We start from the raw sequence: 26152 nt of genomic DNA on the forward strand, positions 1-26152 counted from the left end.
ATCTCCTCTAGATTAGTGATGTTTTGGGGCTGTTGCTGGGAAACACAGACTTTCAAACTCCCTAAAAAGATTTTCTATAGGGTTGACATCTGGAGACTGGCTAGGCCACCCCAGGACCTTGAAATGCTTCTTACGAAGCCCCTCCTTCGTTGCCCGGGCAGTGTGTTTGGGACCATTGTCATGCTGAAAGACCCATCCACGTTTCATCTTCAATGCCCTTGCTGATGGAAGGAGGTTTTCACTCAAAATCTCACGATACATGGCCCCATTCATTTTTTCCTTTACACGGATCAGTCATCCTGGTCCCTTTGCAGAAAAACAGCCCCAAAGCATGAAGTTTCCACCCCCATGCTTCACAGTAGGTATGGTGTTCTTTGGATGCAACTCAGCATTCTTTGTCCTCCAAACACGACAAGTTGAGTTTTTACCAAAAAGTTCTATTTTGGTTTCATCCGACCATATGACATTCTCCCAATCTTCTTCTGGATCATCCAAATGCTCTCTAGCAAACTTCAGACGGGCCTGGACATGTACTGGCTTAAGCAGGGGGACACGTCTGGCACTGCAGGATTTGAATCCCTGGCGGCGTAGTGTGTTACTGATGGTAGGCTTTGTTACTTTGGTCCCAGCTCTCTGCAGGTCATTCACTAGGTCCCCCCGTGTGGTTCTGGGATTTTTGCTCACCGTTCTTGTGATCATTTTGACCCCACGGGGTGAGATTTTGCGTGGAAATTATGTGAAAATTACAGGCCTCTCATCTTTTTAAGTGGGAGAACTTGCACAATTGGTGGCAGACAAAATACTTTTTTGCCCCACTGTATGCCTGAGATATCAACCATTCAAAGCTGGTCTTTGTGGAAGTGACCATAGAATTATATAGGAGTGACCTTACTGAGAAAAGTATTTGTCATCGTCACTATTAACACCATAAAAAAGTAATAATTATGGTTAAACCCCACCCATTTCCACAATTTATCTTCTTAAAATTGCAAATTATAAACTAATGAAGGCCAAGTTTGATTTGAGAGGAAATGTCTGGGAACCAGATTATGTGTAATGTGACTAACATGACTTCACAAGCACTTCGTTACACCCACAATAACATCTGCTAAATATTTGTATGTGACCAATAAAATTTGATTTGAATTTGATTTGACTTTAGAGCGTATTCTTACCGACCCAACCGGTCACCCTTCTTGAAGCAAATGTTTTTTATATTCTACATATGTCATATTTGACAATGGTGAATGTTAGTTATGCCACATTTAAGAACCCTTTATAAAGAATGAAATGTGATTATAGATATTTTGAAACACATGTCGTGCTTATGAAGGCATTATGAATGCTTTATGAAGCCTTTATGAGCAGAACGTCATTTCACTCAAACTTAACCTAAAACTACAAAAAAAAATGAAACAGCATAACAAAATAAATCAAAACTAACAAACAGGACTGAAAACTAAAATTAAACTTAACATAAATGAAAAGTGAAAATAGTATGTGGTACAGATGACTTTGGAATGATACTTCAAATTCAGCATGAACAAAAAACAAAAAATAATTTAAGTGTTTCAAAGTATTTACTACTTGTATCAGTCCTATAAAACAAAACAATTACAAGACATACATTCGTGGCCAAAAGTTGAGAATGACAAATATAAAGTCTGTTGCCTCAGTTTGTATGATGGCAATTTACATATAGTCTAGAATGTTATGAAGAGTGATCAGATGAATTGCAATTAATGGCAAAGTCTCTCTTTGCTATGCAAATTAACTGAATCCCCCAAAAACATTTCCACTGCATTTCAGCCCTGCCACAAAAGGACAGCTGACATCATGTCAGTGATTCTCTCGTTAACACAGGTGTGAGTGTTGACGAGGACAAGGCTGGAGATCACTCTGTCATGCTGATTGAGTTCGAATAACAGACAGGAAGCTTCAAAGGGACGGTGGTGCTTGGAATCATTGTTCTTCCTCTGTCAGTCATGGTTACCTGCAATGAGACACGTGCCGTCATCATTGCTTTGCAAAAAATGGCTTCACAGGCAAGGATATTGCTGCCTGTAAGATTGCACCTAAATCAACCATTTATCGGATCATCAAGAACATCAAGGAGAGCGGTTCAATTGTTGTGAAGAAGGCTTCAGGGCGCCCAAGAAAGTCCAGCAAGCGCCAGGACCGTCTCCTAAAGTTGATTCAGCTGCGGGATCGGGGCACCACCAGTACAGAGCTTGCTCAGGAATGGCAGCAGGCAGGTGTGAGTACATCTGCACGCACAGTGAGGCGAATACTTTTAGAGGATGGCCTCATGTCAAGAAGGGCAGCAAAGAAGCCACTTCTCTCCAGGAAAAACATCAGGGACAGACTGATATTCTGCAAAAGGTACAAGGATTGGACTGCTGAGGACTGGGGTAAAGTCATTTTCTCTGATGAAGCGCCTTTCCGATTGTTTGGTGCATCCGGAAAATAGCTTGTCCGGAGAAGACAAGGTGAGCACAACCATCAGTCCTGTGTCATGACAACAGTAAAGCATCCTGAGACCATTCATGTGTGGGGTTGCTTCTCGGCCAAGGGAGTGGGCTCGCTCACAAATTTGCCTAAGAACACAGCCATAAATAAAGAATGGTAGCAACTCCCAACCATCCAGGAACAGTTTGGTGACAAACAATGCCTTTTCCAGCATGATGGAGCACCTTGCCATAAGGCAAAAGTAATAACTTAATGGCTCGGGGAACAAAACATAGATATTTTGGGTCCATGGCCAGGAATCTCCCCAGACCTTAATCCCATTGAGAACTTGTGGTCAATCCTCAAGAGGCAGGTGGGGTGGACAAACAAAACCCCACAAATTCTGACAAACTCCAAGCATTGATTATGCAAGAATGGGCTGCCATCAGTGAGGATGTGACCCAGAAGTTAATTGACAGCATGCCAGGGCAGATTGCAGAGGTCTTGAAAAAGAAGGGTCAACACTGCAAATATTGACTCTTTGCATCAACTTCATGTAATTGTCAATAAAAGCCTTTGACACTTATGAAATGCTTGTAATTATACTTCAGTATACCTTATTAACATCTGACAAAAATATCTAAAGACACTGAAGCAGCAAACTTTGTGGAAATTAATATTTGTGTCATTCTCAAAACCTTTGGCCACGACTGTACTTCGTGAATCCTCCTGCAGCTCCTCATAAGAAAGGCACCGAGAGTGGTGTATTCTGAGTGGATCGAGGGTGGTGTGTTGGCGAGCGGCTTACCCACGGATGTTGACGAACAGGTCCTCACAGGCCTTGTGGATGTGAAAGACCTCATCCCTGAAGAGACAGAGGCAGGTGCTGCTCTGGAGGGCCAGCTTCCACAGGCTCAGCGCTGCTGGGTCAGTATTCAGCACCGCGTGGCACAGGACGAATCCGACTAGTGGAGGGACGGGTTAGTACTGTAAAAACTGCTGAATGCTGCTCTAGAATTGCAAATATAGTAACATTGATTCCCCTTTTTGTTCAGTCACTGGCTTTATCAATAAGTGCATTGAGGACGTCGTCCCCACAGTGACTGTACGTACACAACCCCAACCAGAAACCATGGATTACAGATTACATTCGCACTGAGCTAAAGGGTAGAGCTGCCGCTTTCAAGGTGTGGGACTCTAACCCAGAAGCTTATAAAAAATCCCACTGTGCCCTGCGACGAACCATCAAACAGGCAAAGCGTCAATACTGGGCTAAGATTGAATCATACTACACTGGCTCCGACACTCGTCTTATGTGGCAGGGCTTGCAAACTATTACAGACTACAAAGGGAGGCACAGCCGCGAGCTGCCCAGTGCCTACCAGACGAGCTAAATCACTTCTATGCTCGCATCGAGGCAAGCAACACTGAGGCATGCATGAGAGCATCAACTGTTCCGGATGACTGTGTGATAACGCTCTCCGTAGCCGACAAGAGTAAGACCTTTAAATAGGTCAACATACACAAGGCTGCGGGGCCAGACGGATTATCAGGACGTGTGCTCCGGGCATGTGCTGACCAACTGGCAGGTGTCTTCACTGACATTTTCAACATGTCACTGACTGAGTCTGTAATACCAACATGTTTCAAGCAAACCACCATAGTCCCTGTGCCCAAGAACACAAAGGCAACCTGCCTAAATGACTACAAACCCATAGCACTCACGTGCGTAGCCATGAAGTGCTTTGAAATGCTGGTAATGGCTCACATCAACACCATAATCCCAGAAACCCTAGACCCACTCCAATTTGCATACTGCCCAAACAGATCCACAGATGATGCAATCTCTATTGCACTCCACACTGCCCATTCCCACCTGGACAAAATTAACACCTATGTGAGAATGTTATTGATTGACTACAGCTCAGCGTTCAAAATCATAGTACCCTCAAAGCTCATCTCTAAGCTAAGGATCCTGGGACCAAACTCCTCCCTCTGCAACTAGATCCTGGACTTCCTGACGGGCCACCCCCAGGTGGTGAAGGTAGGCAGCAACACATCTGCCACACTGATCCTCAACACTGGAGCACCCCAGGGGTGCGTGCACAGTCCCCTCCTGTACTCCCTGTTCACCCACGACTGCATGGCCAGGCACGACTCCAACACCATCATTAAGTTTGCAGACGACACAACAGTGGTAGGCCACAGTGATAGGCCTGATCACCGACAACGACGAGACAGCCTATAGGGAGGAGGTCAGAGACCTGGCCGGGTGGTGCCAGAATAACAGCATATCCCTCAACGTAGCCAAAACTAAGGAGATGATTGTGGACTACAGGAAAAGGAGCACCGAGCACACCCACCATTCTCAACGACGGGGCTGTAGTGGAGCAGGTTGAGAGCTTCATGTTCCTTGGTGTCCACATCAACAACAAACTACAATGGTCCAAACACACCAAGACAGTCGTGAAGAGGCCACGACACAGCCTATTCCCCCTCAGGAAACTAAAAAGATTTGGCATGGGTCCTGAAATCTTCAAAAGGTTCTACAGCTGCAACATCGAGAGCATCCTGACCGGTTGCATCACTGCCTGGTATGGCAATTGCTCGGCCTCTGTCCGCAAGGCACTTCAGAGTGTAGTGTGCATGGCCCAGTACATCACTGGGGCAAAGCTGCCTGCCATCCAGGACTTCTACACCAGGCGGTGCCAGAGGAAGGCCCTAAAAATTGTCAAAGACCCCAGCCATCCCAGTCATAGACTGTTCTCTCTACTACCGCATGGCAAGCGGTACCGGAGTGCCAAGTCTAGGACAAAAAGGCTTCTCAACAGTTTTTACCCCCAAGCCATAAGACTCCTAAACAGGTAACCAAATGGTTACCCGGACTATTTGCACCCTTGAGCCCCCTCCCCAAAACCCCTCTTTTACGCTGCTGCTACTCTCTGTTTATCTTATATGCATAGTCACTTTAACTATACATTCATGTACATACTACTTCAATTGGCCCGACCAACCAGTGCTCCCGCACATTGGCTAACCGGGCTATCTGCATTGCATTGTGTCCCACCACCCGCCAACCCCTTTTTTTACACTACTGCTACTCTCTGTTCAAAATCTAAGTTTATTTGTCACATGCGCTGAATACAACAGGTATAGATAGACCTTACAGTGAAATGCTTACTTACAGGCTCTAACCAATAGTGCATATATATGCATAGTCACTTTAACCATACCTACATGTACATACTACCTCAATAAGCCTGACTAACCGGTGTCTGTATATAACCTTGCAACTCTTATTTTCAAATGTCTTTTTACTGTTATTTCTTTACTTACACCCACCCACACACCCGCCCGCGCGCACACACACACTTTGTTTTTGCACTATTGGTTAGAGCCTGTAAGTAAGCATTTCAATGTTGTATTCGGCACACGTGACAAATAAACTTCACTGAGACCCACCTGAAGCATTTTAATATTTCTTGTGACTGTTATAAAACAAGATTTTGGAGCCGGGATCTAGTTTTAAGTAAGCAATCCTTGGAAAAGTAAATCCTTAGGGGCAAGAGCCTAACTCCTGTTAATGTAGCGGGACGCAGATTGATGTACAAGTAAACCCCCTGGACAGTACACTAATCAGTACACTAATCTCCTTATTGAGGAGTGCCAAGCAGGGGCATGAAGTCCCATGTTTCGGTATGACTTGACCAGGGATCGAACCCCCAACCATCCAATCTCAGGGCAGACACTAAGCATAAGGCCAAAAGGAATCCTCCCTGACCAATTTGGAGAAAAAAAAACCTTAACTCAATAACTTGAGCAGTAAACTTACACACAATCCATTTCTCCATACAGTCTAAGGAGAGGTATTCACAGGGCATCTAGAACAGAGAACAGAATTTTGTCACGATGTATTCACAGATTAAGTTAAGTAACTGAAAATATAATATTGGCCTGCTAATAATGTGGACTTTAAAAACAGCTTGTAACATCTAACACAATTTTCCAAATGGCAGAGCTGGCTACTACATTTACAAAATGAATAGAATAAATGGGAGAACACATGGCATGTCAACAACATAAGGTGTTGGATGGGTGAGAGGTGTTAACTGATTGGTGTGAAGGTGGGTTTAGTAGCAGTTTAGTAGTAGTAGTAGGGGCTTAGGAAAGTGACTGGGCAGTAGGCACTGACTGTGTCTGACTGGGCCGGGTTGAGCATGGTACTGGGGGCGCTAATCAGGCTCAGAAGCTGGGCGTTCCTCCACTGGTCAGCGGACAGGTTCCTCCTGGGGTAGACCATCTGCAGCGAGATGAGTGCGTCTGACAAAGACTATCGCCATCAGAACAGAAAGAGAAGAAGATAAATTGGAGGTATTTCTGGGTGCATAATCATTTCTATAGGTATTTACTTGGTAGTTAATAGAAAATTGTGGACATTTCTTACATGGTGCTATCTGTGCCGTGTATGTAAAACAGTGCTATCCATTTTTCATTTGTATATTAGTGTTACTGAGGAATATATTCACAGATGTCTAGTGTCTCACCTTCCCATGAGGGACAAACTCTTCCATCATCTTTTTCAGAGGATTCTCATAGTCCACGATCATTTGGCCCAGCCTTGGGTATTCCCTGTCACTGGTTGCAGAGGAGAGGGGGAAAACAGTCAAAAGACATCACATAATACATTTCAGAGGATAGTCCTGCTCATAGCTCTAGCTGTACCTGGCCCCGTGTGTCATTTCATGGGCGTAGTTGTAGAGTCCAATGATTGCTTTCCGCTCTTCAATACGGGACAGTAGCATCATTAGTGTAGTGTAGGTGACAACTAAGTCAAGGTAGTTCTTGGTGAGATCAAAGTTAACCGTCTATAAAGACAGAAAGAAAAACTCCAGTTAGCTTTGATTAGGATTATAGAAAAGGTATAATCTGAGGAGATTTGAAAAACATTTATTTGTATACCAAGTAAAGGGAATTGTGGAAAGATGAATACTTACAACATCAAAGAAAACCTGGCAAGCGTCAATAGTGTTCAGCAATTCAGAAACATTGTCCTAGAAGAAATACAAAACACTTATGTCTGGATTGTATAGGTACAACATAGCTAAATCGTATATGATTGTACAGGTGCAGTATTTTCTTACCACTATTCAGAGTAATGAAGAAATGGCTACTCAGGCATTGATCTATCCTAATTAACACAGCTATATACACATCTATGAGCGTTGGATTTGTAACCGGTTGCAAGATCGAATCACCGAGCTGACAAGGTAAAAATCTGTCGTTCTGCCCCTGAACAGGCAGTTAACTGTTCCTAGGCCGCCATTGAAAATAAGAACTTGTTCTTAACTGACATGCCTAGTTAAGAAAAGGTAAAATAAAATAAAATATATATAAAAAGTATATTACATTATGCTTATTATTACATGAATATACCTAGTTTTTACAAAACTCCTTACCTTGAATTCCATGACATCCACAAATGTGAAGTAATATAGAGATAGATTCTTTAGTATTTCAGACTTTTCTTTTTGAAGCTGTGTAAGCTGTTGCTGTAAATGTAGAATAAACAATTTGTTAGGTCTCTCAAGGAGCATGTCAAAGTAGTCATGTCAAACTTAAGGTTCACTTCTTTCACCAGCAGTCACACACCATGTCATTCTCCTGGTTTGATGGTTGACTTTTTACGGCACTATTATGTTCTATATTTCATTGCATATCTAACTTTTGAATTTGGCCAATAATCTATAACTTCTTGAGTAAACCATTTGTCAGTGTTAAAGTTTAGATCGTTTCACTACACCAGTCTCCAGATGTTATTAGGTAATGACTATATGAAAAAAATGCTTTGTAGGGAACCCTTAGGTACTGAGTGATGATCCAGTATTTAATTTTTTTAATTATCCTTATCCTTTTTTAATTATTAGCCAATTTCGTGGTATCCAATTGGTAATTACAGTCTTGTCTCATCGCTGCAACTCCCGTACGGACTCGGGAGAGGCAAAGGTTGAGAGCCGTGCGTCCAAAACACAACCAAGCCACACTGCTTCTTGACACAATGCCCACTTAACCCAGAAGCCAGCCGCACCAATGTGTCGGAGGAAACACCGTACACCTGGCGACCGTGTCAGCGCCCGGCCCGCCACAGGAGTCGCTAGAGCGCGATGGGACAAGGACATCCCTGCCGGCCAAACCCTCCCCTAACCCAGACGACGCTGGGCCCATTGTGTGCCGCCCCATGGGTCTCTCGGTCACAGCCAGCTGCGACAGAGCCTGGACTCGAACCCAGAATCTCTAGCGGCACTGCCTTCGACCACTGCGCCACTCAGAAGGCCGTTATCCAGTATGGTTTGTAGTTGTGGTATGTATGACAATTACCATGAGCTATGCTTTATTGCCAAATTGAGACTAAATATTAGTCTAGCTATGTTTACCTAAATCAGCTCTAGCAGTAGCTATCTACAATTATTAATTGTATTTTCTTACATATATTATAGGACTGTCTTGTATGTCAGTAAAATGTTAATGTAACAATAAGGACGTTTGTTCTGAAGTTAGTAAGTCATTTCAGGCGGTTAGGTTAACCAGATTACCCATGCCCTATATTACAATTCATGGAAGACTAATACAATACAAATATTGTCTATTATTAACTCAAAAAACGTTTCTCTCCTGCGAAAATGGAAATACAGTCTTAGTTGTTACATTTTCACGTGAATAATGCTCCAATCAAAATCTCAACCATACATTTCAATATTTGATTTTTTTTTAGCTGGGCCAACCAGTTCTGACATAACATTGCCTCAGAATTGAATAGCATGAGGGTAAAGGCTTTTACAACTTTTCAAGACAAATTAGCAAGAATAAGTTGTTTGCATGTGCTACTTTCCCCACTAATACGCAGTGTTTACACAGGCAGCTCAACTAATATTTTTTTCTCCACTTTTGAGCAATCAGATCCTTTGCCAAAAATATCAGAACTGGGCTAACTGTGTAAACCCAGCCATATAGGCCTAGCTTGTACAATAAATGTATTGTCTAATTGGTAAGAATAATGAGTGTTTTCAAATAGAATTGTTTAATGACCAGATAACCTAGTTGTCAAGATGCATTACTAGGCTATACGAGTAATTCAAGAGCTGAAGCAGAATTAAACCGATTTCCCCCTTAACCTAGATGGGGTGGGTAAAATCAAACTTAGATTCCTTTGCATAGTCTATCAGGATAAGAAGCAATAGGCTAGATGAAAACTAACTCTTCCACTACAAAAGGCAGACTAAGCAAAGCTAAGCAAAATGGCACTACAAATAGTACAAAATTACCAAAAAGGACTATCCAGAAAAAAGCCACATTAACCTGTTATGGCTGCATCCCTTTGTTCTCATGTTCCGCCTGAAGACATACCCAAATCTAACTGCCTGTAGCTCAGCCCCAGAGACAAGGATATGCATATTCTTGGTATCATTTGAATGGAAACATTCTGAAGTTTGTGGGAATATTAATTGAATGTAGGAGAATATAACACAGTAGATATGGTGGAAGAAAAGAGAAAGAGCATACTTTTTCTTTTTTTTATTGTTGTAGTATCATTTTTCACATGTACTAGAATAGCCACACAGTCAGATAGGATGCTGGAGATAATTTTGATGGATAACACAAGAGGGCAACTGTAGGTGTGCAAAGTTTTAGACTGATAACTTCAGGAATGGGTGAGCTACATGACATTTAGCATGAAGTCACCCAGGTGTCCCACACAAGTTGCCGAAATGTACCCAAGTGACCGAATTGGTGAAATGACCTATAACTATATACAGCAGTGCAACTAACTATATACAACACATCAAAAAGCAATTCTAACACACACAAAACATTTTTTCTTTTTATGTTTAGAAAATAAATATTTGTAAAAAAAAAAGTCCTCGTCACAATATTTTGCTGCCAAGGCCATGTCCCATAGCAGTCTCTTTCTGATGTAAAGCAGAGGCAAACTGAACAAGTGGTGCATTTCACGCGACACAGAACACAACGATGCCTCCATGCTGTGCCCTTTTGGCCCTGAGGCACAGTCATGCCTGCAGTAATGAACTGTGGCATATGAACACCACTGGCGGCACAGGTAGAGCGGGCAGCTTGGCACCGGGGGCTCCCAGTCGGAGTCGCTATCACTGTGAAAGAAAACATTAAATAAAGATGTATTGTATGAGCCTTTTATCATCACATAAAATAAACAGATATGTATTGTATAGAGCAGAGGGAACAGCCACTAAAGGTGAAGTGCTGTTCCATTCAACTCCGGCCATACATACATACATACACATACACATATACATATACATATATACATATATATACACACATACACACACACATACATATACACACACACACCCCCAAACAAACCACACATTTCTTTGCAATTTAAAAAAAATATATATATATATTTTTTTTTAATATTTCATAAAACGGCATTAGCACTTACCCCTCCAGAAGTACATCCTGTCCTTGCAGAAACAGCTCCTCAGTTCGTTTGAATCATAACACTCCAAGATTCCTCAAACAAAAAATCTCTCACTTTCACTTTTACTTTCGACTTTGCTTTACCTGATTTATTCGCCATGATATCTTCAATGAAATCGTTGAAACTACAACTTTCCGAAATACAGCTGCGCGTAAAAAGCCTTACAGCAACTCCTCTGATCGTCAAGGCGAGAATGGAGTTCCCTACGCATGCGGTTACAAACAAGGAATTATGGTCCAACCCAAAACCATTACATACTGGCGTTTACCTCAGCTCATTGGCTATCTACCCAGCTAGATTTCAAGAAGATCAGTGGTCATTGGGCAGAAATATAGTCAATCAATGAAGCTTCGCTAAAATTATTGGTGCGTAAGGTAGTCATTGATCCTTGTCTTCAAATCAGCTCACTTCGGTCAATACTCCCCGCAAAATAAACTGCCATTTGGCTGTGTTGCAAACATCCAAAGGAATGCACTGAAACCAACCATGACTAGATAAACGATTGTTTACGGGAGTGTAATCACGTCGAATGCTCCGTAAAAATTGATAGAGATGGAATTCACGGCACAAACGGTTTACAAAATGTTTCAATTTAGGCTATAAAAATTGATTTTATAAAAGAAAACAGCACTTCATTTGATCACTGGGACCCTCAAGAAGAGAAATAAGAGCAAGATATCAGAATGTAAGTCATAATTTTACCTTCAGATGTGAATGTGTAAAAACTGTTATGGCGGAAAATGTTTGTTGTTGATTGCTCTTCTCAAACAAAAGCATGGGATTTGTTCTCTGTAATAGCTATTTTAAAATGGAAAACGTAGTTTGATTACCAAGATTCTAATCTTTTGAAGGGTGTAAGACACTTGCATTTTCAAGTATGTAAAAATACAACTTCATAACATTAAACAAAGTTTTTGACAAAGTTGTACGGGGATTGCCGCCATAACAGGTTAAGCATGCAAAACATTGAACAAAAAACAAACAAAGAAAAAAAACATAAGGGACATCATGACACAGTTAAACATAATTAAGCTCAGTCATTCCAATAGACAGTTAGCTACACATTTCACACAAACACAGCAAAAGCAAATAGTAAGAAAGTGGCATATATGACAACACAAATGTACAGTACACATAATGTACATACGGTATGACTATGTGATCATACATTTAGAAGTTACCATTTTTAAATGATGACAGACAATTTCCGGCGACACCATGTCTAAAATAATTTTATATACACTGAGCATACAAAACATTATGAACACATGCTCTTTCCATGACAGACTGACCTGGGGAACCCTGGTGAAAGATATGATCCCTTATTGATGTCACTTAAAACCCACTTCAAATCAGTGTAGATGTATTTTTAAAATTTATATAACGAGGCAAGTCAGTTAAGAACAAATTCTTAATTACAATGACGGCCTACACCGTCCAAACCCGGACGACGCTGAGCCAATTGTGCGCCGCCCTATGACACTACCAAACACGGCAGCTTGTGATACACCCTGGAATCAAACCAGAGTGTCTGTAGTGACGCCTCAAGCACTGAGATGCAGTGCCTTAGACGGCTGCACCACTTGGGAGCCCAGGTGAGGAGACAGGTTAAAAAATACATTTTTAAGCCGCGCGACAATTGAGACATGGATTGTGTAATGTGTGCCATTCAGAGGGTGAACGGGGTATGGTAGTAGGTGCCACGCAGACCAGTTTGTCTCAAGAACTGCAACGCTACTGGGTTTCACAGTCAACAGTTTCCTGAGTGTATCAAGAAGGTGTTCTTAATGTTTTGTACATTCAGCATATTTAATTTACAATTGATTCATTAAGCAGACTATCGTATCCAGAGTGACTTACAGTAGTGAGGGGATACATTTTCATACTGTTCATCTGTGGGAATCGAACCCACTACCCTGGTGTTACAAGCACCATGCTCTACCAACTGACTACATGGCAGTTACTGCCTCTCGAACGCTCACAGACAAAATCAATAACATTAATGCAATATCCTACTGCATAAGGTCATTTGAATAAACTTAAAACAGAACTTACATTATTGTTTCGCGTCTCTATTGCAGGGAATTTTCGTACGATAAACTTAACCACCGACTCCAAGTTTTTGTCCACCAGGTATGACGGCTTTGCTTTGGGGTCGCCGCATGCCTAAAGTGGAAAGGGAAGAGAACAGAAAGATGCTACAGCAGTCATCTTTGAATACTGGCTGATTCTCATTGAGCAGCATTGTTAGTCAAATAAGAAGGTTGTTAATTAAAGTTCATGATTGACAGGATGAACAGGCAGAGTGAAAATGGTTTCATTTTTGCTGAAAAATGGAGTGAGCAGAGAGAAAGGAGAACAAAACATTCTGCACAAGGTCTCCTGTTTAAGTCTCATAATTTAAAAATGCCATCTCGAACCAATAGGTTAAATGCAGGTTTTGTTCTAAATTATATTTTTCATTGGGCAGTTCTCTACAAAAGAGATTGTTCTTAAAGGGGAAGTACACCTAAAATAAAACATTTCCCAAGAAATGCCATACATTGAAACTAGTTAGGTGGAGTTAAGACTTCACCCACTTTCTCCCTGCAGTCTAGAACAGGAAAGCTGCAAAAACGGGTCACGTGATTCGGGTCTGCTCCGTTGTCATTTAAAGACCAATTGTAGACAAATTCTGTTAAATTGAAGGCATGCGGCTAAATAGGTTATCACATTCATAAAAAGAAACGGCCCTTTTTCAGGACCCGGTCTTACAAAAAGAATTTGTAAAAATCCAAATAACTTCACAGATCTTCATTGTAAAGGGTTTAAACATGGTTTCGCATGATTGTTCAATTAACCATTAACAAATAATGAATATGCACCTGTGGAACGGTCGTTAAGACACTAACAGCTTACAGACAATTAAGCAATTAAGGTCACAGTTATGAAAACTTAGGACACTAAAGAGGCCTTTCTACTGACTCTGAAAAACACCATAAGAAAGACGCCCTGCTCATCTGCGTGAACGTGCCTTAGGCATGCTGCAAGGAGGCATGAGGACTGCAGAGGTGTCCAGGGCAATAAATTGCTATGTCCGTACTGTGAGACACCTAAGAAAGCACTACAGGGAGACTGGATGGACAGCTGATCTTCTCAGTGGCAGACCATGTTGAACAACACCTGCACGTGATCGCTACATCCAAACATCACACCTGTGGGACATGTACAGGATGCAACAACTACCCAAGTTCCATCAGGAACGCACAATCCCTCCATCAGTGCTCAAACTTAGCCTATTGCGTACAGAGAGGCTGGACTGAGGGCTTGTAGGCATGTTGTAAGGCAGGTCCTCACCAGACATCACCGGCAAGAACGCCGCAGGGGTGATGGTCGGATTCGCGTTTATCGACGAAAGAATGAGCGTTATACAGAGGCCTGTACTATGGAGCGGGATCGATTTGGAGGTGGAGGGTCTGTCATGGTCTGGGGCGGTGCATCATCAGACTGCCTGCAATGACAACAAGCTCAATCTCAACGCTGGTCATTACAGAGAAGACATCATCCTCCCGCATGTGGTACTCTTCCTGCAGGCTCATCCTGACATGACCCTCCAGCATGACAATGCCAACAGCCATACTGCTCGTTCTGTGTGTGATTTCCTGCAGGACAGGAATGTCAGTGTTCTGCCATGGCCAGCGAAGCGACCGGATCTCAATCCCATTGAGCACGTCTGGGACCTGTTGGATCGGAGGGTGAGGGCTAGGGCCATCCCCCGAGAAATGTCCGGGAACTTGCAGGTGCCTTGGTGGAAGAGTGGGGTAACATCTCACAGCAAGAATTGGCAAATCTGGTGCAGTCCATAAGGAGGAGATGCAGCTGGTGCTGGTGGCCACACCAGATACTGACTGTTACTTTTGATTTTGACCCCCCCTTTGTTCAGGGACACATTATTCCAGTTAGTCTGTTGTTGAATTTTATGTTCATATAAATACTTACACATGTTAAGTTAGCTGAAAATAAACAGTTGACAGTGAGAGGACGTTTCTTTTTTTGCGGAGTTTATAATGAATTAAAATGCCTTTATTTTTATGGCATGTTCAATGAAAACAAAGAAACTGACACTTTTCGGCTGAGCTACTTTGATCAAAAGTAGTATCAGTTTTGAGTCAGGAAATGTATACTTTTCCATTTTAAATATTTATATAAAATAATCCGATGTTTTATGTGGCCGATTGCAACAGCGGAGATGGGTAAAAACTGTGCATGTGCGCTCGTGGGGCAAACTGACGCACAGTGCATTCAGAAAGAATTCAGACCCCTTCCCTTTTCCCAATTTTAATTTTGCGGTACAGCCATATTCTAAAATTAATTAAATTAATGTTGTTCTTCAACAATCTACATACAATACCCCATTATGACAAAGCAAAAACAGGTTTGGATTTTTTTTGCAAACGTATTAAATAAAAAACAGAAATACCTTATTTACATAAATATTCAGACCCTTTGCACTGAGACTTGAAATTGAGCTAAGGTGCATCCTGTTTCCATTGATCATCCTTGAGATGTTTCTACAACTTGATTGGAGACACCAAGACTCTTCTTAGAGCTCGCTGCCTTAACACACTGAGCAATCAGGGGGAGAAGGGCCTTGGTCAAGGAGGTGGTGACCAAGAACACGATGGTCACTGATAGATAGAGCTCGAGAGTTCCTCTGTGGAGATGGGAGAACCTTTGAGGATAACCTTTTCTGCAGCACTCCACCAATCAGTTCTTTATGGTAGAATGGCCACACGTAAGCCACTCCTCAGTAAAACGCGCATGACAGCCTGCTTGGAGTTTGCCAAATGGCCCCTAAAGGACTCTGACCATGAGAAACAAGATGCTCTGGTCTGACAAAACCAAGATTGAACTATTTGGCCTGAATGCCAAGCATAATGTCTGGAGGAAACCTGGCACCATCCCTACGGTGACGCATGGTGGTGGCAGCATCATGCTGTGGGGATGTTTTTCAGCAGCAGGGACTGGGAGACTAGTCAGGTTGAGGGAAATATGAACAGAGCAAAGTTCAGAGAGATCCTTGATGAAAGCTGGAGCACTCAGACTTCCAACAAGGCATTGACCCTAAGCATCCAGCCAAGACAACACAGGAGTGCCCCAGCCAGAGCCCAGACTTGAACACGATCGAACATCTCTGGAGAGACCTGAAAATAGCTTTGCAGCAAAGCTCCCCATCCATCCTGACAGAGCTTGATAGGATCAGCAGACAAGAATGGGAGAAACTCCCCAAATACAGGTGTGCCAAGCTTGTAGCATCATACCCAACAAAGACTTGAGGCTGTAATCGCTGCCAAAGTACTGGGTAAAGGGTCATAATACTTACGTAAATGTGATATTTCCATTTTTAATTATTAAAACATTTACAAACATTTAAAACAAGTTTTGCTTCGTCATTGAGGTATTGTGAGTTGATAGATAAAGGCAAATAATAATTTCATACATCTTTGAATGAGGCTGTAACGTAACAAAATGTGGAAAACATCAAGGAGCCTGAATAATTTCCGAATGCACGGTTTATGTACTCATTTGGAGCTTGACACCACACGGTATGCACTTTATATAAAGACATCTAGGGAAGAAGGCAAAGTTTCACTATTTTCCATTGAAAGATAGCCAGATGGAGAAGATGGCTAGTAGCGATAAAAACGGTAAATACTATGTAAACATTCCTACAGCCAATATTGCAAATGTATCATGAAGTCCCATTGTGCCACAAATAACTGAGGCCAATATCCCCATCTCACTCCATCTTCTGGCCTCAATAGATCGGTCTTCAAACAACTAAGCAACAGCAAGCACCTCTGGCACCCATGTGAGTTGATGTTGTGTGAAAATATCCAGTAGACCTTTTCCCAATGTGTTGGCTCGCCACGATTATTTTCATGACAACATTTCAGGCAACTGTATAGCCTTGTGTGGAATACCTGGCCGCAGGAACCACCTAGGGTATATTATTTCCCAGTCTGGTCTATTGTTTCTCAGAAACTCCCTCCCCCTGACACTAGGGGCCCTGAGTATCCTAACAATATCATTTACATGTAGCACAATGGCTATAACAAAAAGGCTTTATAGGTTAGTAAACATGGCATCACTTGACTTATGTTTGGGCGGAAGTTACTCCTTTCTCAATACACATAATACTAATTTGGAATATAATAATGAAAATGTGGACAGGGAACAAGCTACTTGAATAACTTGATAGACCTAATTCCCTTTATATAAGCATTTTTATTATAAAATAGATCATGCATGTCCATCACATAGTGTAATATGAAGTACCATATTTCCTGTTACAACAGAAGCTACCGGTATTTTGTGAAACAAAAATTATCATTAAGAATAAGTCTGTGTGTGTACCATGTAAACATGTCTAACTGCCCTCTGCATTAATTGTGTAGGTGAGAAACACTTGATCCTAAAACAAAGTGCAAGCATTGGGTGGCCAAACATTTTTCTTAAATAAATGAACAAAAAAGCTTTTGCAGTTCAGGGAGAAACTGGTTGACCAGGTGCTGGAGTGGTAACAACATCCAACGGTGATTTACAAGAATCCTTAATCCCACCTGCCCAAGCCTACTTTAATTTTCCAGCCAACATTACTAGAGGAGAGACATCTTCTAACCAGGTCCTTTCTCATGTCTCTCCAGAATGAAGTAGACACAAAGACTTTCATGATGCACATACAATAGGTTGCGAACATTATGTAGTATACTAGTTAATATTTGTATATGTAACTAAACAATGTTTGAATGTTTTGTATTTCAGTGTTTGTGGTCCATTTGCATGGATATTCTTTATTTTTGCAGTCACAGTACCTAACCTGACAAACAAATCACAGTCTGGGAGCAGCACATACCTGGGAGTCTTTCACTTCTTGAAAACCAGGGTAGACCCCTAAGGCAGTGGATATTTGGCTCGGACGGTATTTAACACACAGGATGGGAGGGGAATCCGGACTCCTGGACCCAGTGACTCACCGCAGAGGACCCACTTCAAAGCTATGCTGAATGAGACTAGGGATGGTCATTTGACTGTTGAGAACTCACATGAAATCTCATTTACACCCAAGTCAATACTTTGTAGAAGTACCTTTGATAGCGATTACAGCTGTAAGTCTGTGTAAGTCTCAAAGAGCATTCCACACCTGCATTGTGTAACATTTGCCCATTATTTTTTCAAAATTCTTCAAGCTCTGTCAAATTGGTTGTTGATCACTGCTAGATAACAATTTTCAGGTCTTTCCATAAATCTTCAAGTAGGTGTACATCAAAACTATAACTCTGCCACTGTTACAGTCTTCTTGGTAAGGAACTCCAGTGTAGATTTGACCTTGTGTCGTAGGGTTATTGTCTGCTGTAAGGTGAACCAGGTTTTCCTCCACGATTCCGCCTGTGTTTAGCTCCATTCTGTTTATTTATTATCCTGAAAAACTCCCCAGTCCTTAAAGATTACAAGCATACCCATAACATGACACAGCCACCACTATGCTTGAAAATATGGGGAGTGGTACTCAGTAATGTGTTGTATTGGATTTGCCCCAAACATAACACTTTATATAATCAGGACAAAAAAGTGAATTCCTTCCTATGCGGCAACTGAGGAAGGAAGGAAGGAAGGAAGGAAGGACGCCTGTATCTTCAGTGACTGGGTGTATTGCTACACCATTCAGAGTGTAATTCATAACTTTACCATGCTCAATGGGATATTCAATGTCTGCTTTTTATTTTACCCATGCCCTTTTTTGTGCAGTATCAGAAAACCTCCTTGGTCTTTGTAGTTGAATCTGCGTTTGAAATTCACTGCTCGACCGAGGGACCTTACAGATAATTGCATGTGGGGTATATAGATAAGGTTAGTTAAACACTATTATTGCCATGAGTCCATGAAACTTGTTATGCAAATCTTTACTCCTGAACTTATTTAGGCTTGCCTTAAAAGGGGTTGAAAACTTACAAGACATTTTAGCATTTCATTTTTAAATAATTTGTAAACGTTTCGAAAAACATAATTCTACTGTAACATTGTGATATTGTGTGTAGGCCAATTATTTATTTTTTAAATGTGCAATTTGATCCATTTTAAATTTAGGCTGTAACATTGTTAGTTTGAGAGTAACTTTTTTGCTAATTCAGCCATATGCTTTCAATAAAACAAAAAATGTGTGACTGACAGCAGAGCGAGCATTGCACAAAGACATCACGTGACCTGTTTTAGCAGCTTTCCAGTTCTAGACTGCAAAGAGAGAGAGGGGGAGAAGGAAAACTCCACCTAACTAGTTTCAATGTATGGAATCACTTGGGACATTTTGGATTTTAGGTCAACTTCCCCTTTAACATGGTGGTAAAGCGGCATGCATTTTGGGTACACGTGTCATAAGGTGAACAGGATGCTGTGCATGCATAAGTTGTCATCACATAGGTTAATAATGATAGTTACGAAACCTTATGGTGTGTGTGTGTGGACACCAACTGTAATACTATACCACAAATCGTTGGAGGAAGTAGGCTTGTATATGAAAACGGTGGGCAGTCAAAACATCAGGGTCAAGCTCATTAGGGCACGCAAGAGAAAATGTAAAATATTAAGTGTTTTGCCCACGGAAAGCGAAAATTTGCCTCCAGGAAGTCCCTCCTTGTTTTTGACGGTTTTCTTCCGTTTGATGCCTAAAGAACATGACCCTAATTGTAACTTACACAACCTTACTTATCATGGCAAAGAAACAAAACATGATGCAGACACAGAGCAAACACACCGGTAAGATTGTTAAATGCTTGCCTGCCAACATTACTTAGCACCTCTGAACAGTGTCAGCAGTCAATCTCTATTGTGTTCACACCTCAGACTTTGGAACTCAGCTTTGTTATAATACTCCAAGCCAGAAGGTGGCAGTAGCGTTGTTTGGCAATACATATCCGTTCGTATTGCTTATAGTCTAGATTCCAAGTGATCTGCACTAATGTTGCTATTTTGTAGAAAGCCCTTGTTGATACTAACCAGATGGCCACAGCTAGATGATTACCTAGCAAGATGGCAAAGAAACAATTTAATTCACTCTCCATAATCCCATACGGCCAGTGTCAGACCATAGCCAAATGTTTAGCTAGCTAGCTAACAATAGCATATTCACTAGCTAGCACAACATAGCTAGCTAGCCAGCCAGCCAAGGACACAATCAACCATTGTGATTAATTATAGTGTCAATACTACCTACAGTGGTTAGCTAGCTTGGAAGTATGTAGTGTTGTGTGCATTGCAACTCTACACTTAGCTAGCTACCATCCCATAGCCTACATTGCATTTGAAGTGTGACTGGCTCATCCGTGGATGTACGAAGAAAAGTCCCTTACTTGTCGTTTTTTGCTGTAGACTCCCCCACGTGGGGGTTAATGCTCTCAAAATGGCTCAAAGTCAAGTTGTTGGCCACTGACAAGTATTGCGATTCTAGGTTCGTTGCTACCGGGTCGGCAGGCAACAGGAACTGCTTTTGTTCTAGCAAGAGAAGGGAGGGCCACCAACTGTGATAATCTAACTGCCGATAGGGACTTCTCTGTGCATTTCATGCTTTACATTTTTGAAGAAAGTCCTAATGTTGGAAACAAACAGCCTTATGCAGTCAGCCAGTGTCGCATTTGTTTATTTTCCAAGATATAGCACAGCAAGTGCTTAAAGGATCAAAGAATTGAATCTGCTTTGAGTTTCCAATACAACATTTTGCATAGCAGCATCGTGACACTGGTATTGTGACGACCCTAGCCTACAGTAGCAGTTATTATGGATGATGTTGCTAGCTACATAACGGCAGTCTTCACTTGAGAAAGAGGGGCGATACGAAGATCTGAGACGAAACAGAGCCTGTAAGTCTAAAAGAGTGACATTATGTGGGGGGTTTTTTTCTTCAAAAAATAGGTTAAAAAGCTACAACAGGAATGGCATGCAAGTATCTAGACTATACTACACATATAGGCTCGGTGGTTTGCAACACAAAACTACTGAAGGGCAAGGATTTAAGAATGGGAGAGAAAAGTACAACACGAAACACCATGTTTCTCAAAACACACAGCAACACAGTAGCTGTCAATCAAAAGCCTGTCTATTATAATTCTGCTTTTAAAGACCATTTTTCTGGCAATTGCTCAATGAGACGGGGAAACAAAAGCGCTCCAATTTGGCAACACAGACCTCTTATAGCAGCTGTACCAACACTATGCCCTAAGACACTGTGGTTAACAGAGAGGGGTCATGAAACATGAGACTAGGTAGAAGGCGATAGGAAAGGAAGGTTGAGATTTAGGGAAAGGCGAAAAGCTGTGCAAACCTTCCAAACTTGTCCTTGCTGGAGGAGGAGCATTGTAACAGAAAGAGAGAAAGGTATACATCAACACAGGCTCTTCAGTAACTAACATGCATATCTAATTGCAAACAACATTCCATCTAATTCTAATATGTTAGTTATACAGTCCAAGGACTTAGGCCTGTGTTATGCCACATAGGGGGACCTTCTTATCTAGGCCTATGTGAGTGTCCCAAACTGTCATTCATTCAATACTGATGGTATTAATTATGGTGTAGTCTACGTTGTCCCTATTATAAGAACCTTGACCTCCAGGAGTGGGGTGCTCTGTAAGCTTCTCTCCGTCTAGCCTATAGGCTTCCTGAGGACACGGAAGATTAGAGGGTTGTAGGGTGGATAAGCAGAAAGAACAGCATGCAAGAGAAGCATACATCAGGGATGCAAACTCATGAAGGACAAAAGAGGCAACACTTTCCCTGCTAGGGGGAAATTCAGGTTAACTAATTAAACAACAAAGAATATGATCTACATGATCAATCTCTGTGTAAAATAAAGTGGTTAATGTGAACCTAACTCTCAGCTGAAAAATGTGAAGAAAGCAATCCAATGTTATTTGTTGCTTAGACTTTACTGCAAATGACACTCAAGTCTTGAGAGAAAAACTATGCACTAATATTGCAGTTATCCATGACAGCCTTTATAATAGAATTCTTGTGACCACACACATCTACAGTTGAAGTTGGAAGTTTACATAAACTAGTTTTAATGACTCCAACCTAAGTGTTTCAACCACTCCACAAATTTCTTGTTAACAAACTATAGTTTTGGCAAGTCGGTTAGGACATCTACTTTGTGCATGACACAAGCAATTTTTCCAACAGTTGTTAACAGAGATTATTTCACATATAATTCAATGTATCACAATGTCAGTGGGTCAGAACTTTACATACACTAAGTTGACTGTGCCTTTAAACAGCTTGGATAATTGCAGAAAAATTATGTCATGGCTTTAGAAGCCTCTGATAGGCTAATTGACATAATTTGAGTCAATTGGATGTGTATCTGGATTTATTTCAAGGCCTACCTTCACATTCAGTGCCTCTTTGCTTGACATCATGGGAAAATCTAAAGAAATCCGCCAAGACCACAGAAAAACTCCTGAAGGTAACACGTTCATCTGTACAAACAATAGTATGCAAGTATAAACACCATGGGACCACGCAGCTGTCATACCGCTCAGGAAGGAGATGCGTTCTGTCTCCTAGAGATGAACATACTTTGATGCGAAAAGTAAAAATCAATCCCAGAACAACAGCAAAGGACCTTGTGAAGATGCTGGAGGAAACAGGTACAAAAGTATCTATATCCACAGTAAATCGAGTCCTATATCGACAGCAAGGAAGAAGCCAACGCTCCAAAACCACCATAAAAAAGAGACTACGGTTTGCAACTGCACATGGGGACAAAGATGGTACTTTTTGGAGAAATGTCCTCTGGTCTGATGAAACAAAAATATAACTGTTTGGCCACAATGACCATTGTTATGTTGGGAGGAAAAAGGGGGAGGCTTGCAAGCCGAAGAGCACCATCCCAACCGTGAAGCACGGGGGTAGCAATGTCATGTTGTGGGGGTGCTTTGCTGCAGGAGGGACTGGTGCACTTCACAAAATAGATGGCATCATGACGCAGGAAAATTAGGTGGATATATTGAAGCAACATCTCAAGACATCAATCAAGAAGTTAAAGCTTGGTCGCAAATGAGTCTTCCAAATGGACAATGACCCCAAGTATACTTCCAAAATTGTGGCAAAATGGCTTAAGTACAACAAAGTCAAGGTATTGGAGTGGCCATCACAAAGCCCTGACCTCAATCCTATAGAAAGCTTGTGGGCAGAACTGAAAAAGTGTGTGTGTTCAAGGAGGCCTACAAACCTGACTCAGTTACAAAATTCACCCAACTTATCGTGGGAAGCTTGTGGAAGGCTACACGAAACGTTTGACCTGAGTTAAGCAATGCTACCAAATTCTAATTGAGTGTATGTAAACTTCTGACCCAGTAGGAATGTGATGAAATAAATAAATACTGAAATATAGAATTCTCTACTGTTATTCTGACATTTCACATTCTTAAAAATAAAGTCTTAGGTCCTAACTGACCTAAGACAGAGCATTTTTACTAGGATTAAATATCAGGATTTGTGATCTATTTGGCTAAGGTGCATGTAAACTTCCGACTTCAACTGTAGTATCCTAGCAAAACTCGTGCATGATTGTGTGAAGACAATTTGCCTGACTCAGTAAATTGGATTATGGCCTACACTTGCAGACAGGAAAGTGAACAGAATATAAGCATCACATGACAGACACTGGGCTCCGATACAGTCCTGTCGTTATGATTCAGAAAGACAGAAACTGGCTGGGCCAACAGCTCACTTTGCCTCATTCACACTATAGCCCTACAGCCAAACCAAGCCAAGGTGAACAGTAGGCCTGTATTGGGCTTGCCTGGTTACACATCCACCATAGTTGCTAGAACTGTGATGGAAACGACAATGTGAAAGGAAAACAGAGCCAACAGTATAGTTTGCGTAGGGATGGACACGTCCATTTGGATATCCGGATAAACGTTAGTATTCGATTACTTGAGTGACTGCCAAATTATTATTTGATATGTTACTTTGGTTTTGATTTTACAGATACAATCCATAGCATTTCCTGACGTTCAATAGAGAGCAATAGTAATGGCATATTTTTGTAGGCACTACTCCGCCATGGCTCTTTGGCCAAAGCTTATGGGGAAATTAATGTTTTTTTTAATGGGGAAATGCCGAAAATAAGGTCTGTTGTTTAACACAGGTTTAGGAGATCTTATACGTTTTGTGCTATGAGATACAGTATGTAACCACTCAAATTCATAGACATAGCTTTATCATTCATGATATCAAAATGATAGTTTTAACCATGTTGAGGCTATAGGCCTACAGTGTTTCTTTACAATTACATTGTTTACAAATAGTGGAGTAAAACAAGCTTATATTTTGGGTTCTGATAGGGTACAACAGTTGAGTTGAACTAAACCCATTAGTTTTTGTTTTGTTATATCCTCAAGAATCATTGAGCTTGACATTAACGCTTGTCCGCTTCGCAAGTAAAAAAATAAAAATAAATTAAAAAGCAGATTATAGATTGTCCATACGGGCAAGTAGAAAATGGTTTAAAAATAACATTAATATCTATGTCAAACAATTAGGCTACACCGATCAGCACCGGATCAAAATGTTCTCCGGATGTGCCGTGTTGCGCACTGTCCTCCCAATCTCTGCAGAGCGCATCAGTGTACAATTATTGTAGGCCTGCATTGACAGGCACTAGCAGTCTTTCAATCCTGCAGTCAAGAGATGCATTTCTTTTTTATATCAAAATGTGCCAAGCCACACGTGTTGATATTCATTGCTAGTTAGTGAGTTACTTGCCCAGTTACAGCAAATGTTTGGTCAGCAAAGAAAATCCTGGAAAAGTCCAGGTGTGTGCCAGTGGGCCGTTGCCAGAGGAGAGAGAGACATTGCAGCAGCAGGTAAAATAATACAACAAACTTGCTCGATTCAATTCAAAACATAGTGTAGTTTGGCTGGTTATCTCGCTAGTTAACTATTAGCATGTATTAATATAATTGTCATGTGTGATCCCCCCATTTTTTATTTTTTATAAAACCACTTTCCACCTGCACAAGTGTATAACCGCAAAAGGCCTACAGCCACAAAATTGATATGATGCACAGTTGATGAAACCAATGCTGGTTGTAAAACCACCTTCCAAGCACTCAAAATTGGGTGCTAAGAAATAATTCTGACACTTGGAAAAACTTGAGATTCTCCTCTATACAATGTACTTCTGACAACGTCAAAAAAATAGTCATACTGGTATCGTCCCGGTGTTGTGCCAAAAATCTCCCCCTGCCTAAATTTTCCCCCCTTCGAATTTACTTCATTTTGTGACTAGAGTCAAATATTTTGTGGCACACAAAGTCAAATACTTTCTATAGAACAAACTTCACATCAGGATAGGCAAACGAAATAAGCAATAAACATTTCAGAACCATGGCTGAATTATTAACCTTACACTTTTAAAAATACTAGTTGAATAAGACATGGGCATTTTGGCAAAGAGATGTATTCATCTTGCATTCATTCATCATGTATTCATCTTGCCGGGCACGGCATGTGGCGCCCCCTGGTGCGGGCGCTGAATGGGGGGGGTTCGCCCAGGGCACCATATTGAAACAAATAGCCAAACCAAAAACTGCAGACAAAAATGCTTTCTGCTACTAAGATTTGAGAAATGTAGGCGTAACTGACAACGGAGTGAAGAGCAGAAATCTCAAAGAGCAAGCAAGTAGCAGCAATGAAGAACGAGAAGGGGGGGGATTCTGTCAGGGGAGATTTTCAGCACAACACCATCCCTTATGTTTTATTTTACCTTTATTTAACTAGGCAAGTCAGTTAAGAACAAATTCTTATTTTCAATGACAGCCTAGGAACAGTGGGTTAACTGCCTGTTCAGGGGCAGAAGACAGATTTGTACCTTGTCAGCTTGGGGATTCGATCTTGCAACCTTTCGGTTATAAACCAACGCTCCGACCACTAGGCTACCTGCCGTTCTCTAAACAGCTACTATAAGGTTCAGCTAACTTTAGCCACCAATAGGAAACAATGGGAGTGATAGTCAGGCGTCTGACACTGCGAGACAAGGTCCTCTTGCTCCTACGAGGATGTCGGATTCTCTTGGACATTTCGAAAGGGGGAGAAAAAAAAAACATTTTACTGGGAGGGTCCTCTTTAAAAATGCACACAACAAATCGT

The 26152-nt window shown here is 41.4% G+C and overlaps 1 protein-coding gene across 3 annotated transcripts in view; it reads right to left on the bottom strand.

Moving 5' to 3' along the window:
- LOC135542429 (nck-associated protein 1-like) overlaps window positions 1–26152 on the bottom strand; it is a 61629-nt gene that overhangs the window by 34191 nt on the left and 1286 nt on the right. For 2 of the 3 annotated variants that reach the window (XM_064969361.1, XM_064969363.1), the window contains exons 2-10: window positions 21318–21335; window positions 13019–13129; window positions 7905–7997; window positions 7443–7499; window positions 7171–7313; window positions 6993–7083; window positions 6641–6778; window positions 6281–6329; window positions 3257–3413 (exon numbers count right to left, since the gene is read on the bottom strand). In XM_064969361.1, coding sequence (XP_064825433.1) covers window positions 3257–3413; window positions 6281–6329; window positions 6641–6778; window positions 6993–7083; window positions 7171–7313; window positions 7443–7499; window positions 7905–7997; window positions 13019–13129; window positions 21318–21335 — 857 coding nt within the window. The remainder of the gene's footprint in view (window positions 1–3256; window positions 3414–6280; window positions 6330–6640; window positions 6779–6992; window positions 7084–7170; window positions 7314–7442; window positions 7500–7904; window positions 7998–13018; window positions 13130–21317; window positions 21336–26152) is intronic. The other variant, XM_064969362.1, reaches the window with a different exon arrangement.

The sequence above is a fragment of the Oncorhynchus masou genome, chromosome 6 (assembly GCF_036934945.1).
Source record: "Oncorhynchus masou masou isolate Uvic2021 chromosome 6, UVic_Omas_1.1, whole genome shotgun sequence".
In the NCBI taxonomy this organism is placed as follows: domain Eukaryota; kingdom Metazoa; phylum Chordata; class Actinopteri; order Salmoniformes; family Salmonidae; genus Oncorhynchus; species Oncorhynchus masou.